At 36.4% G+C, this 17,132-nt stretch overlaps 1 protein-coding gene across 1 annotated transcript; it reads right to left on the reverse strand.

The window, feature by feature from the left end:
* Nucleotides 1-3,257: 3,257 nt before the first annotated feature.
* On the reverse strand, nucleotides 3,258-13,068 carry LOC108557826 (tribbles homolog 2). Its single transcript, XM_017914504.1, has 4 exons — nucleotides 12,244-13,068; nucleotides 9,661-9,950; nucleotides 4,854-5,045; nucleotides 3,258-3,911 (listed from the first exon to the last, which is right to left on the reverse strand). The coding sequence occupies exons 1-4, from the start codon at nucleotides 12,538-12,540 to the stop codon at nucleotides 3,662-3,664; spliced, it is 1,029 nt and encodes a 342-aa protein (XP_017769993.1). The 5' UTR covers nucleotides 12,541-13,068; the 3' UTR covers nucleotides 3,258-3,661.
* Between the last annotated feature and the right edge of the window lie 4,064 nt (nucleotides 13,069-17,132).

Genomic DNA, 17,132 nt, shown 5'->3' on the forward strand with positions numbered 1-17,132 from the left:
TACAAAATTCAACTACTTATACACCTCTTTTCTTGAAGCCAAAAGGATTCACTTTGTTAGTGAATATTGTTAATTTCTTAAGATAGAGATGAACATTCAGTTATTTTTTGGGACCTACAAGATTCTTCAATATTTTGTGAATACTTGTGTCTTTTTTATAAGATCTGTGTTGAAAAAGGGAATCTATCATCATCAATCCAAGTACTTACTACACGTTACTTATATTGCTTAACTAAAATGAGATTTGACCATTAACAACGAAATTCTTCAATATTATATGAATAAATACAAAATTTAAATACCTATACACCTCTTTTATTGAAGCCAAAAGGATTGACTTTGATTAGTGAATATTGTTAATTTCTAAAGATAGAGATGAACATTCAATTATTATTTGGAAACTACAAGATTCTTCAATATTTTGTGAATCTTTGTGTCTTTTTATAAGATCTGTATTGAATGAAAGGATTCTATCATCATCAATCCAAGTACTTACTACACCTCAGTCACGTTGCTTAACTAAAATGAGATTTGACCATTAACAACAAAATTCTTCAATATTATATTAATAAATACAAAATTCAAGACCTATACACCTCTTTTATTGAAGCCAAAAGGATTGACTTTGCTTAGTGAATATTGTTAATTTCTAAAGATAGATTTGAATATTCAATTAATATTTGGGAACTACAAGATTCTTCAATATTTTGTGAATCTTTGTGTCTTTTTTATAAGATCTGTGTTGAAAGAAAGGAAACTATCATCATCAATCCAAGTACTTACTACACCTCAGTCACGTTGCTTAACTAAAATGAGATTTGACTATTAACAACGAAATTATTCAATATTATATAAATAATTACAAAATTCAAGTACCTACACACCTCTTTTATTGAAGCCAAAAGGATTGACTTTGCTTAGTGAATATTGTTAATTTTTAAAGATAGATATGAACGTTCAATTATTATACGGAAACTACAAGATTCTTCAATATTGTGTGAATATTCTATGAAACATTAATCGTTTGTGATTTAACTTCCAGCTGACCATTAACAACGAAGTTTTTCAATATCATATGAATAAATACAAAATTCAAGACTTTGCTAGTGAATATTGTTAATTTCTAAAGATAGAGATGAGCATTCAATTATAATTCGTGAATTATTCACGTAAACAAAAAAGTAAAAAAAATTGTCGAAAATATTTGGTAGTCAATTGGATGGTGTTATTCATCGCATTCGTCATACGGCCAACATTTCACAGCGTAAGCCAATAATTTCGTTCGTGACGTTTAGGTTTGGCCCACACACACGTAAACTATCATAAGTTTTTCATCATTCTCGTTGAAAAAAAAATCCAATATCCAATCCAATCCAATTTGTTCTTAATTAACTGCATCATTCTTTATTTAAATTACATTCAAAATAGATTGGAAATGCACATTGTATTATGTATTTAAATGTTAGAATTAAGCGATTCAAAATGCAAATTTCGCACGAGTGTCGTCATTTCATGTATACATCGGGAAATGCCTCATTGAGGCTAAATGTTTCCATTTCAAATGATTTTCATGAAAACAAGTATTTCAACAAATATTTAACATCCAACTTTCTGTAAGGATTTATATGATAGATGAAATAAACGTAATTGATTCATTATAAGTATGAATGAAATAGTTTGTAGAGAGAATGTAGTTTCCTGTTATAGTATCCTAATGGGATCCCGCTGTCGTCGTTTCCGTTAACGCATCCTACTAACATCTGGCAAGTACGAAAATGTCCGGTTGCCGTTTTAGAATTGCCATCATCAAATTTCAGTTTGATCCAGAGGAAGGAACGTTCAAACTATACATTTCAAATGTCAAATGAATACATTCTTCTGTCCCGTGTTGTATAATTTAAATCGATATCCGCATTACAGTTGTTTCTTTATTAATGTGCCGAACATATCTACTTATTTAAAAGTAAAAGTGCGGTGTTATTTGATTATATATTGAATATAGACACGAGGATAAACATTAATTTTATTAGATGTTACGCAACAGCTTCGCTATTGACATTGAGGTGACATTGCATTGCGGCGATCGCGCACACGAAACAAACTTGTTGAATCAATGTTATGACTGAATTTACACAATTCGTGTTATTGATAAGGTGGATGTATGGATGGATGGGACGACGCGAGTAGATGCGTATCGCGTGCAAGCACCACTATCAAAATAACTAATTAATTGGATGCGGCTGGCAATTAAGATGCGAAGGTGAGAGCGGCGACGGCGGTAAGTGGCGCGTGTCCGAAGACCTGTTAAATGATGAAAATATCTGGTTAAATGAACCCGGAACCTTCAAATTTCCGGCCCAATGACCCTGCCTGTACATAATGCCACCGCTCCACCTCCTCCCTTCCCCCTCTCACCACCACCAACCACGACCGATGCTATTTTTGAACATGGCCAACTTCTAAACTTAACAATGTCGTAACATTAGCATATAGCAGACGTCGTTTTCTTACTACGCTTTTACTAAATATAAAGATATTGAAGAACGATCATTTTTTTCCTAATAAATTGATGATTTAATACTAGGCGTTATAAGGAAGGAAGGGTAATAAAAGACAGATATTTGTTATTATTTTTTTTTTGATATTTTTTTAATAAGGACAACGATATTATTTACCATAACGATATATTCACAAATGCAAAGCTATATGCAAATATGTACATACTTATAAAATTGCTAAATTAGGAATTTAATCTGTACACATCATTATTAATTATTATTATTACTATTATTTGTACAAAATCCATAAATAATCCAACAAAAAAAAATTGTTTCACTTGTATTTTTTTCCTTGGCGGCCACATACGTCTGACCCGAGATCACAAACATTTTTCCGAACGGGAAAATCCGTGGAAAAAGAACGTATTGCATCGTAACAAAAAAAAAATTAAAATAAACGTAATTATCAATATTTACAATTATACATACATCATTTGGTTCAATTAAAAAAAAAAATAAAAAATAAAGGTCGGTGGACAAAATTTGGCCTGCATTCCTATCGTGATATTACTTATAATTATATTCTTTTGTTTCCAAAGGAAATTCCATCATAAATACGAGCAAATAAAGCAACGAAACAATTAATATAAGTGCATCAGTCTTACTTCATTCATTATTACAATATATAAATAAATATATATACATATACAATATTATTATTACTATTTTTTTTTAAATCATTTCGATCAAGGAAATATTATGTAACAGATATATATATAATAAATTAACCCCCTTAAAAAACTAAATAATATTGGTGATGCTAAACGCGAAGGAGACAATTCGCCACTGTTCGTCGCTTATTGTCCTTCGGACGTTTCAATTATAATTACCTAAGAAAATTTGGCCTACGATGAATTCTGTCCCCAGTTATTATTTTTTCTTTTTTTTTTTTTTGTAGTAGTATCAGTAGTAGTAGCTATTATAATTTCACGCACTAAACGGGCCAACCTTGTTTATAACAACAAAGTCGGCACATATTAAACACAGCTCTTTTTTGTTTTGTTGCACATAGTATCAAAGACTTATTTACATAACAAATCACAAGGTTTTTCAAATTAATTTCTCTCTCTCTCTCTCTGTTTTGCTTTTCCGTGTGCTGCCGATTACTCGTCATCGTAAAAACTGCATTCAGGAACCAACTGATCGCAAGCTCTCGATTGGTAATCGCGTTCCTCTTTCGCCAACCACGGGTGATAGAAGATATCTTCGGAGGTGATTCTCTCGGACGGCTCCCTTCGCAGCAACGACCTAATTAGGCATTTCGCTCTGGACGAGAGGCAGTCGGGTATGACGAAGTGACCGCGAGATATTTTCGCAAAAAGCGATGCGTGCTCTGAATCATTAAATGGATATCTGCAAAAAGAAGAAAAAAACAAATAAGAATTAACGAAAAATGATGATAAAGAGAGGGGAAATTATTTAATGAGTGGCTTGCACGTGCACCCTAAAGGGTGCGCACCTGCTTCCACTTGACTTCCAAGTACTGGTTTGTTTCTTAGTTATTAAACAAGTGGCGGCGGGGAGAAGGAAACTTTTTGTCACTATTCTCGTTTCTTTTTTTGTTGAACTCTCGCGATTAAGTTCAAGGCCTCGCCAAATTAATAAACTCGTCGCAGTTCGGGCCGCTCGCGCGAATCAAGGTGCTTGCTTTTAATTTAATAATCATCAGTATTCTGTTTGTTCAGAATGTATAGGTAATAAACGAAGCAAACTGAAGAAAGGAAGTGTTTGATGAGACTAGTAGCATATGGTGATCGATAAGAATACACGTCTTAACCCCCCCAAAACAAAACAAAAAGATAGAAGGGAGTGAACAAACAGTTGCGAGTTCACCTGTTGGGATGTAAGACATATGGGGAATCCGTTACGCTTGATACCCCAGGAACTCGAACGAAAAAAGTATTTAATTGTATGCAAATTAATATTCTCGACCACTTCCTTGAGAATAAAAAGAAATTCGGGTAAAAGAAACTCTTTCGAGAGGTGCCTCGGTGAGAAGCACCTGTCCTAATTAATATTAGAGCAGATAACCCTTAAAAAAAATCTGCACCTGTCTCGAGGAAGATAAGAGAACGTGAAGAAAAAGAAGAAAAAGAAAAAGAGATGAGAGTTGGGATGCAGGTAGATACGTTAGAGAGTGCATTCACCTGCCTGAATTAACGAGCACCCTTTTTTGGGGCCGAGGAATAAAAATCTCTTAACCCAGCCTCCACCTGTTCGTATCGTATCGTATAGCAGCCAGCAGCAGCAAATGCGTACAAATTACAGAAACAAAAAGAAGAAAAGGATTTTTACCTTCCGACCAGCATCGTGTACAGGATGACACCGAGTGACCACATATCAGCTGCTTTCCCAGAATAATGCGCTCCGGCTTTCAGTATTTCCGGGCTGACGTAAGCGGGACATCCTCTTTTATCGTGCAGCCAATCGCTGTCCGGCTCCTCTAACACGACAGCATCCTCGAGAGATTCCAATTTTAACTCCGTCCTGTAACAAATAATAAAAAACGAAATAAGAAAATCGCTTCGAAAAAGGGTTCCGTAATTCGTGCTTACGCAACGAGTTGACGCCACACATCGCGGCGGTCTTAATATTAACATTAAGCAAGCTAACAAACGTTTCAACACCCAACACACACACACCTATATAGGGATTTACTCATACAGATATTTCGATAACTATTTTCTTTTTTTTTTTTTTGTAAATATGTGAGGCAACAACAATATTTGCACACCAATCAAATCTTTCTTAATCCAAAAGGTGATATTACTTTCCTAATCAAATTAATTACGGTCGCGGATCTTCGAAAGAACCATGGAGAGTCGATGACTTTCAAAGAGTTATTTGAACTCGAAACCGCACCTAGAATTAGGTGGGTCTTTTTCCATGTGTGCGAGCGACTTTGTTTCGTACGTTACACGAAACGTACGTTTGATGTAATTTTCGTTACAATTTTGCAACTGCAGAAGAGAAATGCGCGCTTTCTTTTCGCGTTCCGCAATGCTTTCTCTCCACCTCCACCACCACCACCGTTTTGTTTGTTCTGTGCCTCTAAGTTCACTAAACCCCGTTTCGGATTCAAAGCTCCCGGATCTTGCACAATCTTTGATTAAACGGACATCTCGATTATCGCGTCACAAAATGCATGTGTTGCTGTTACAATGTATTATCTCGATGGTTGTAGAAACTATTACTATTACTACTACTGTTTGACGTATTTCGATTTTAAAGAATGGAAGAAAGAGAAGAAGCGAAAAAAAAACGGTATTGCATTACGTAGGTGCCAATGACCGCTTGCTTTCTATGCATTTCACACATTTCTTTTTTATTTATATACACACACACATACACTCTCGGGCAGTTGCAAAACTGGCGCGCGCGCGCGCGACTTTCTTTTCAAATAATCTATTAAATGAAGTCATACCACACCGAATGGACAAGACTTGGTGGTTGGTATCTTTCTCCTCCAGTTTTCTGGAGTCCTAGGGTTGGGCCTTCTTCTGCATTCTATGCAGGCGCGCGCGCATTTGGAGCAATTCGCAATAATTACATAAAACTAGGAAACATTGAGGGAGGCCGACGCGGACTGTCCGAGATCGAAGTCGGCTGGCCGGCCGCAGTTTCCGCGGTTTATATAAGAGGAGAATTGCATCTGGTGGCGTAGACGGTGCAAAAAGGAAAAAAAGAAGTAGAAGGTACCTAAATGAGAGAGGTGCACGCGTTGCGCCATTTCACATATCGGGTCTCATAATTTCTAATTCTAAGTCATAGGTTTAAGTCAATGACCGGCTGAGCGCGCGCATTGAGGCCTCGGGCCATGCATTCGCCGGAGAAATGCGGAAATCGCGCGATTCTATGCACTTGCCGTTGCATTGCCGACTGACGCCTGCCCATGTATATGAATATGTGTGTTATGTGTAGGAGGAGACACACACACAAGGCTATTTAAACACTCTCGAACATCGCACACGCATATACACTTGCAACCCCTAAATACTATAAGCATTTCCATTCATGCAATCTCTAGTTATCCAGGTTCGCAAATCTCCTTGATTAGCATACGTATCCGATTACCCAATGACTGAAATACAGGCGGATCAGCAAGAGAAGTCTGCATGCGTTTGACCTATTAGTACGGAATGAGAGAAGGCGCGATTATATAGTGCGTTCAATGCGCTCGTACTACTCGCACCAGTTATTTTACAATTCGCTCATACATTATTATGTTTTTTTTTTAATCTATCGCTCACTACAGTGAAAAACAAATAAACAATAAATTTCTTTGCGTAACGTCGCTTAATATGAAGTCCGCTCGATAATAATGCAACTTTATCTTCCGCAATAGCTGAGTGCAACGCACCTGCAAAAATAAATTTACTACCATATCACGTTCCGTTGTTCTTGCAATTTGACTGATAAACAGCTTACAGACCAAAACAAAGGAGTAAAATAATAAATATGCGGTAATTCGATAAAGAGCGAACACGAGATATTTTTAGCCGCGATATAATTAATAATCATCATCATCATAAATTTTATATTAGACCTACTAACCTCCAAACAACTCTAAGAAATACAACAACAAAAAAAAAACAGCGACGTGTATATATTTTATACGTCCATTTGATTTAAAAATAAGGCCAAGTATACACTAAATGCAACTTGGTTCACACGCAAGTAGGTGAAGGCAGTAACAAGGCTGTTTCCATTGTAACTTTTGCTTCACGTTTTGCATTACAACACGCATATACACACTCACACACACATTCTATACAACATCGGCGAGAGATAAAACGATAAATCATTTGTATTTTAAAATCGCAAAGGATTCCGTACGTTTCGCTTCAATTTTCGAGCGCGTGTCTCGAGTCAAATGGTCATTAGGTCGGTTGTTTTTTTTGTGGTGGTTGTTGTTGTGCCTTTTATGAAGAGCCCTGACGCGTGGCAGATGTTAGGTCCTCGTAATTGTAGAGGGCTCGAGCGAGCGCGCAAAGGAAGAGAAAAAAAATAATTATAAAAGAGAGGCTCTCTTTCTGCTGTGTGTTGCATAAACGCGGAGGCACATAAAAAGATTTTGAAAAGGAAGTGATCAGGTATAAAATCTTTTCGAGGGGGCAGATGTTGCGCGTCTCTGCGCGGCCTCTGATTCCATCTCAGATAATATTTTGTATGTACACTACCGCTATATTATCAAGCAGGAAACATATGGACCATTAAGAAAGGTTTAGTTGAAGGGAGGAAAAAGGAACTAGACTTGAAAGCTGTGACGATGGTAATTAGTTTCTCCTCGTTCGGGTTTTAAATTTTGTAATGATGATCTGTTGCTGCAGGTAATAGATTAATTTAGTTGGTGCAGTTTAAAAGTCGAGGTGACATGTGGGGGTTTCTCCTAGAATAGCAGATGGTTTCCTTTTTGCCAGTGTTGCTGAATGGAAGAGCAGTTGTAAAGAAATTGATAGGATAAACAAAATAGTAGATTTATGGCAGCTGTGTGCCGAATAAAAAGAAGTCTCTTTGGACGTCGTCGTGGCGGGTGAAAATGGCAAAAGCCATTCAGCGTGGGCGAAAAGGAAGAGAATCGGTTTGGGTCGTTTCTTTCATTAGAACTTTTTGGAGAACGCTCCATTGTGGGTGGACACCTGGCACATCTGTACCATAGTAGTAGAAGAACAACACAACAACAATCGATCCTGAACTAGTTGTTATTCATTCAAACACTTTTTTTCTTCTTTCTTTCCTTCAGCTTTTTGCGATTTCTCATCACCTCAATGGCTGAGCTGAGTCCATTGAATTTCAACAGAAATGCGACGCGTGTCTGTCGCAACTTCCTCGAGCCCTAACCTTAATTAAAACCGAATGTTTATGAAGCTTTTATCTCGCGTCGCCTGCAGCGCTTTATCGCTCCAACTCCCAATGTTGAAACATATAAATTGAATAATGGCTGCAACATTTTGATGCAACAATCATTTCGACACCAACTTCTGACGCAAAGCAAAGTGTATTTCATTCCAACGCTATTACAAAAACAGTATGCAGAAGCAGCAGCAGCAGCAGCCACTCGAATGCAGCAATTGAATCACGCCAAAAAAAATATCTATATCTATGTATATTGTACATTAAAAACGATTTTGACATTGCTATTATTTCGTGTACAAAACGCATGTGAAATAAACTAACGCAAATAAATAGTATATACACACACACACAGGAAAGCGAAGCGCAGCGCATCCGGTTTGGAATTTAATACCCAGGTGAATAATGGATGACCTCAGCTTTAAACGCAAAAATCAAACTTCCTTTTTGTTTTGTTTTTTTTTCTTTTCTTTTTTTCATTCAGCGAGAAAAGAATGAAAGATACGCAAGGAGTATAGAAGCGTTTAGCAACCTGGCAAATGTCGCAAACTTTTTAAAAGAAGAAAAGAAAAAAAAAGTGTTTCTAAAGAATGGTTTACGTTTTTTTCTCTACTTCTTTTGGCACTGTCGAATGCTGGCTGCCCTATTTCTGTTTGTTTTTCACCTATGCGTAAATGTTAACCTTGCACACCGTGCACTATACAATTCATACCTCGGGATACTTTTGTAGTCCCTTGCCGACAATAGTAACCTTCGAAACAATTGAATGAACCAAGGTAAAAGAGGAATAAATAAATCGTTTCGGCCCCGGAGAGCTTCAATGAATGGGGCTTTAAAGAATACGTATTTGTATGTATATAGAGATCCATTCGCGTTACGTAATATTGGAAATGTTTTTTGATGTATATAGTAAATAGTTGAGTATTATTATGTGGCGGATCTGGTGCCCGAATTACCGAGGCATTAGGCAATTGATGAGGTTACCACATCGCGTATCTTTTAATCTATTAATACTACATTACTACATTGCATTGCTCTCGAGAAGCCGGTGCGATATGTGACGGGTGCGGTGTGTTGTTGCTGCTGCTGCTGCTGCTGCTGTGTGTTTGTGTGTGCGCTACACAGTATTAGAACAGAACAGGTAGAGTAGACAACTGCAGACAGCAAAGATTGAGCAACGCGATCGCAATATGCATGCAGCAGCCGCATATTGCGGTGGGTGGTTTTGGTTATATTATTTACTGCTTACCGTTGGGCATCAGCGAACACGAACTTCCTTAATTTGAGATCCCTGAGGACGATTCCGCTGCTGTGACACAGATGCACGGTTTCAGCTATCTGGCGGAAGATCTTCTTCGCTTCCGACTCGCGCAGCCTTTTTCTAGATCTAACGTAGGAATGGAGGTCACCGTGCGCCCTAGGAAAGACAAGGTAGAGATGCCTGTCGCAGATGAACACCTCGTGCAGCGACGAAATCCTTGGATGAGAATCCAGCCGGTAATGCGCCGTCACCAGGGAATGCGAATCTCTCGATACAACCTAGAACAATACCAAACAATCAATAAGCCATCTCCTTTAACAACAGATGGGAAAACACACACACACATTTTGCTCTTTATTAACACGAGCATTCATATTATCAATTTTCTATCTACATATAAATAATAATAATCAACATTATTTTACTGGGCAAGAAAATGCCATTACCTTGACGCATATAAAACGGCAGAAAAACATATCACGATTTATCGCGCACGCTCTGAAATTCCAATTAATACAGTACAGCAAGTACACATTGTGAGAGATCATCATCGTCTGTTACAATATTCGAACTTCTTTTATTCATTTTCAATTTTAACATTGTTTCACACCAGTTTACGTCAGCAGGCCACGTCTCTAATCGGAATTAACATTTGCGTCGGTCCTGTTATTATTGCCGTTGCATTCGCGCGTCACACACGCAAAGAAGAGCATTACAATCTGGAAACATGTGAGTGAACCACATAATGAAGTTTCACGCTTGTAAATTTTAATGTTTCTTCTTTTTTTATTATTATTATCATGATGTGTTGCATCGTCATTACTATCTGCTGTTTTATTTTTTTTTTGAAGACGCGCAAGAAAAGCACGATAAAAAACGTGTGTAAGATTCGAGTAAAACATTATTATTTTTATATTTCTGCGAACATGTGCTGTGGCTGGAGCTACGAAAAGGGAGTCTTTTTCTTTTCATCCTTCCATCATTTTTGCTTTTCGCAAAGTGCCACTGAGCAAGTGGTTCCGTTCACGAGCTACCTGCTGTGCGTGTGTGCCACACGCTCCCCCTTTTTTCCCAGCCCGAATTTTTCTTTCCGAATAGGAAGTTTTCGATCGTGTTCCCAGAGCAAATTAGAAAATAGCTCGGCGGACGTGAATGAGCAAAGAACAAGGTTTCCACTTGTTCCTTTCCGAAATTGGTAAATTACACGAACAATGGGTGCATTCAACTATTAGTAGAATATTTTCTTTTTTTTTTCTTCTTCTGTAGATTCCGTGCGTGTTGTTGTTGGTGAGAAGAAGACTGTGAAGCGGACGAAGTCCATTGTTTATTACATATTATATATCCTTCGATAGAACAGAGATGCATTCATAGAATACTAATATATTTAAGCAGATGAGTAATGGAAACACGTAAGGCGAGTATTTTAGGAATGCCGACCACTTATCCCCCTCGATTATACACGCAACTGGATTATCATAACAAAAGGGTTTTCTTTAGTTGAACGAAGAAAGTGCGCACCGCACTAATTTCATATTTTTTTTTGAGCAACGCGCACCGATTGCGCATATAAGGAGCTAGTTATTGCGAATTTGAAATGTAATAACCGGCCAATCCTATATATTATTTCAATGTTTCGACAGGTTATATGCCAGTATAAATTACAAGTAATATTATACAAACATTATAAAACAAATTGCGAAAAACGGGCGCGCGCTCTCTTTCTCATTCTCTCATTATGTTACTAATTCATCCATCTCTCGCTCTCGTGACCGAATCTTATTGGTTACTGCAACTTCGTCCACTCCAAATCCAAATAATTGTTAATGAACAGGCACCGGTCGAAATTTACGCGTAGCGATTTCATACTGTGCGTGTTTCGTCCTCCGCCACCGGATGCGATGGTTACATCACAGACGGAGAGAGATAACAAGGTCACATAGCTGCTAGCTAGCTACATAGGTGTATTAGAATCACCATATTTTACCGAGCCGAAATGACAAGGGCAAGCGTAAACAACCTTGATTATTTCTTCTTTCTTCACCTCCTCCTACTTCTCTTCTCGCTGTCTCTAATCCCATCAGACTACTACTACTACTACTACAACTAACTTTAATTGTGTTACCTAACGCGCGTCGGACCTTACAAAACAATATATAATAAAAAAACAAATAGAAGAAGAAGCAATAATAATGAAGAGCGCGCGCGTCCGAGTCCTTGACTTAAGTCACTATTTTTAGCGAGCGCACGTTCTCCAATTACGCTCGATAATGGATGACAACTTGTGCCGCTTCTCTTTTTAAACTGATCCTCGTATTATATATATATATGTGTGTATATACAAACACACACACACACATTCAATTGGCAAATTCAATACCTGCTGACCTTCTGCGGTTTCGAATACGCAATTCCACGTGCTCCAAATGACATTAATTCCCATTAATAGGAATTCCTTTAACGGTACTCCCTCACTCCCCCAAATACAACTAGACTACGTACGACACACGGAACGGATCGCGAGTAGAGTGTGGAGTTCGCATGCGGCGAACGGATATGCACAATGATAATTACCTTGCAAACCAATTCTTCTTGGGTATTGACGTCAATGCATCGGAACAATGAGCTTCCTTCGACTTGCTCCAATAGCAGATATTTGTCGGCCACTATTGAAGCCTGGAAGCTGTCGTTCTGATTGTGACTGAACTGATTCTGCTCTTTGTTGTCCGATGGAACCCTAGGCACCCTGCATTCCATATCCCGCGGATGTGAAATACTTGACCGGAATTTTTTAACAATGTCACTGCACGACGCCACCTCGACCTTCTTCTCCATACCATTTAAATTCACACTCACTATAGAATTTTGCATTTTGATCGCACTTTGCTTGATCCCTCTTTCTCCTGGTATATGTATATATATATAGCAGCAGCAACTGCTTGGTTGTTCGGTTTTTCTTTCTTCTTTTCGACTCGCGTCTTTTCTTATTTATTATTTTTTTTGCTTCTTGTTGAAAACAACGAATTACCGCCGCTTTTTTTCGCTCTCGCACACGCACACTCTCCTCCGCCCAGCAAGGTGAAGGAAGCGCAAAAAGAAGACGGGAAAAAAAAGAACACACAGAGTAAGATGCGTATGCTGCGAATGTGTATTCTTCTTTCGTTGCTATTGTGCACGCACTCAAAGAACGAGTAGTAGATTCGAGATCCTATTTAAATAGCTGCCGACTGCCGTACTAAGTGTTTTTTAGTGTCTGTAGTGACATGGGCGAAGTAATAATAACTTTGCGAATGTGTTGTGTTGTGTTGTATTCGTAAGAGACGAGTAACACTGCTAAACCACCTCTCGAATGTGCACGATCACACTGCCATTGCGCTACTGACTGATATCGGAACGGACGCCGCCGCGGTTTCCCAGATTCAATGTCGGCAAGGGTGGGGACGGCCAGAGGCGTGCGCATTCCTCGAGGGTGGATTCATCGCATCATCATCATCCTCCGACCTCTTCTCTTCACTTCCAAATATTTCTATTTTTCTGATGACTCAACCATTCCACGACATCACTGACCATTCCTATTGACCATACGCACACACTACAATCGCCTTCTTCACCACTCTATATATGCTCATCACCAGAAACGCACCAACCTGACTCGATTTCACCTTCGCATTTTCAAATCTTAACGAATTCCTACGTAATGAACACATCAACTTATCAACAACACACTGTAATACTTTGTTGCAAACTTCAATATAGTTTCTATAAATATTCAAAATTATTGTCGCAACATCAATTTTAATTATACTAATTAAATATGTTTTCTTAATTACTTTGCAATTACTTTGTTTCGATATACATACGTAATAATTTGAATTGATTACTTTTTGGCGCATACTTGATTTCATATAATTTGGTCAATAAATATTGTTCAATTAAATATAAATAATTCAAAAGTGACGCAAATATATACACACATATATATATAATTGAAGGTCCTATTGCAGATCATTATTTCATGGCCTCATTTCTTATTTTATAAACCCAAATATTAGTTTTAATTCTACGCTTTTAAACAAATCGAATGTAAATTTATTAATAATAATTTGTGCATTTTCATTGAATAAATATGATTCAAGCCTTCAGGAATTCCGATGTAATTAATACATCAATTAATCAAGATCAATCGACATGGAGTCATCATGATCATTAGAAATTTTATGTCTTTTTGTGTAATAGTAAAAATTTTATTAATAACTTTTTGCAAAATAAATTTTAAAAATATGAATTCAAGGTTAAATTGTCCATACTTTTATTTATATAACAATCCTTCAAATTAAAAAAAAACTTATTTTATAAGTATTTTTTCAGGAAGGAAATCTTAAGATTTTGTAATCGTTACAAATAAATTCTGTTATTTGCTACCAAATTGTTTAAATTTGTTTTACTTGAATAGAAAATAACACATAATTACAAGTTGCTTCACTTTATCACCTATTTTCTTTACAGAGAAAATTAGATTTAAACGTGTAAGTTTATGTTTAGAGAATTTCAAGTAGTTTTAAGTTATTATAGGAAATTTTATCAACTAAATTCTATGAATCAACTATATTATTAACCATTGATTAACTATCAATTAATTATTAATAGATCACAAAGGTTTTTAATGTACAAAATATATATTTAAATATTTTTTTTTGAACCTTGCTCTTGTTTTTATTATACGTTTTTAAAATATTTTTTATTTCCTTAATTATTTACATTTATATCAACGCACGGTTTACATGCACAAGTCGTGCGGAAATCCAGTTTTTGGTAGTTTCATGCTTCGGTTCCTGTTACATTTAATGTCATTAACATGGCCTCTCGAATACACGTTTCTATCGAACTAACATGAAGTAACGTTGTGAAATTACCAGAATTTATCATATATCAACAATATTTCGATGTATTTCATAATATTTCAGGAAAATAATGCACAGATTTTCCACGAAACATTTATTATTTATATGGAAATACACAAACGAGCCTGTCTAGTTTCCAAAGAACGCCGAGAAATATATTTATTATTACCAGTTTTAAATATTTACTGAACATTTTGTCAATATCGATTTTACAACATTTGCAAATCTTTGAAGGGTGAAAAAGTTTAAAAAGGAAGTCCCGAACTTTACACCCATCATAAAAGAGAAAAGGAAAAATTGTAAAGAATTTTGCTAGAAGGAAATAGCATTTCATTTGTACGTTGCCGGATTTAGATATGAACGAGTCCCTAAATATTTTCCCGATTTCACTTTTATCGGTCAACGCTTTTATGAAATTATTGTTATCGAAGGTTTTCGCTTACATTTAACTGGAGTTAAATCACGTGAAATGAAGCTATATCATTTTCAGTGTTAACACGAATCTAAAGTCCGGATTTATGAGTGTACACATAAATTTAATGTGCTTTTAGAATTTATGGTCAGTCCCTAATCTTCTTAAGATTAAGTACTGTCTAACACTGCCAATGAAAATAGAAAAACTTTAACCAATTTTTGTATTTATTAATTAATGGATGTAATAAATTGTAATGATTTAAACAGTTCTGAAAAAAATAATTTGTTTATATTTACTCGTGCAAAAAGTATACAGAAACGCAAATTTTAAACTACCTGTCCTTACTTTACACGTAAATAATCAATCACTTTGTGTTGATGATTTGTTCTGTATTATTTCTTAAACAAATATCATTGTTTAGGCACAAACGACGAACATTTTTTTGTTTACAAATCTGTTGTAACTCTTAACTTTAATTTGTTGCAAATCATGTAAATATATGGTTTTGAATACATTCATTTTTTGGTATCGTTGTGCAATTTGTTTTGTATCGTTGTGCAAATAACTTATGCAACATATACAAATCGATCCGATATGAGTTATGATTTCGTGAAACAGTTCTGTTCGAAACATTTCGCGTTTCCTAACATCGTAATGACTTAATTGCTCTTCGAGATTTAGAAATAATGATTCAGTCATCACGCCAATTATCCTTGCTTTGTTTAGTCCGAATACGTACGGAGCCGCGCGCGCAGTTATCAATTTTTATGGTGTTTTGAGTCACTTTGCTTCGCAACAATCCTTCGCTCTTTCTATTTCTATCCACTCATTTCTTAATGACAAATAGGTGCGTTATATTTCAATACCTAATCAGGTATGATTGTTTAGTTAATTGCCTGAAGAATCCTATTATTAGCGTGAACTGAAGCCCTGAAAAGATGTTGAATAATAATGATGATAGGCCAGTTATTAGAGCTCGGAAAGAGGTGAACGAAGGGAGACAATAATAGCGACGTCTGTGCATTCATAAGTAGTCATTAAGTTGGCACCTATTAGGGTAAGAGTCAAGTTTAGAGACGCGCATCGTGAGCGAAATATTATCCGTCCATACAAATGGCAATTTATTTGAATACCCGTTTCCAATAAGTGTATCTCGCCAGCGGAGCGACCAACCAAAGAATCTATTGTTAAACTAATTGCTTCTATGTAACTTTATGTAGAATTATCTTAACTGCTACGTTCGTTCCAATTTTTTGTTACCCTCACGCCTCGTCTTACAGAAATTCTTATACGTATACAAACTGACTGAACGTACTAATTTACGACGCATCTCGTATAACTCTTTGCCGAAAAGCACTCCCCCAAATGATACACTTGATTTTACCTATACCAAAAACCCGTGAACACCTGCTCCAATACGAAGCATTAGACAAGTGCATAATTTACGGTTAAGTAATATACCTCTAGCACTATCAGACACCTGGCCGATATATACACGAAAAGCTCAATCACTGCACGGCCATAAAGTACGAAACCTCCGTCAAGGACAGTTTCATAAAAACCAACAGCGATTTCATTCAGTTTCCTTCATTCTGAAGACGACTACAACAACAACAACAACAACAACAACAATAGAAGCGACAAGTATTTTATGCGTTCCTAATATCCAACGTTCCGCCCAGCTGTTGAATGGTTATTATATAATTTCTTAACTCAGTCAATTTCATTGGACGTAATCTGCAGACACCAATAAACGTTGCCAAGGATATATTATTTTTTTTCTATAATTATGTAACACATAGCTATTCTGTGTGTGTGTTAATGAACATTGGAAGGTTACAAGTTGCAGTTATTTTTTTTGTTATGTTGTAATTCATTAAACGAAAACATAAAAATTTGTTACATTTTTATTTTCTTATTGAGATCATAAGAAATACAAATTATTATCGATCTGTTATAAAAAAAAATCAATATTTCTTCTCCGGAAATTGGAAAAATACAGTTAGATAAAGATATGTTATTTTTTGCAGCTGTAAATATTTTGTGGGTGGGCAGAGCATCTCTGAAATTACATCTCTCCAATGATTCGATTCTAAAAGAAAAGCTGTACGGCGTCGGCCCGAAGGAGATAAATATTTTTTCGAAGC

Source organism: Nicrophorus vespilloides, unplaced genomic scaffold, assembly GCF_001412225.1.
Source record: "Nicrophorus vespilloides isolate i.1.1-1 unplaced genomic scaffold, Nicve_v1.0, whole genome shotgun sequence".
Classification (NCBI taxonomy): domain Eukaryota; kingdom Metazoa; phylum Arthropoda; class Insecta; order Coleoptera; family Silphidae; genus Nicrophorus; species Nicrophorus vespilloides.

Excerpts from the sequence above, each read along its gene's own strand:
- LOC108557826 (XM_017914504.1), bottom strand. The coding sequence starts at position 12,540 with ATGCAAAATTCTATAGTGAGTGTGAATTTAAATGGTATGGAGAAGAAG. Across the intron at positions 9,951-12,243 it reads AAGAAGAATTGGTTTGCAAG|GTTGTATCGAGAGATTCGCA; the intron begins GTAATTATCATT and ends GTATTGTTCTAG. Across the intron at positions 3,912-4,853 it reads TACACGATGCTGGTCGGAAG|ATATCCATTTAATGATTCAG; the intron begins GTAAAAATCCTT and ends TTCTTTTTGCAG.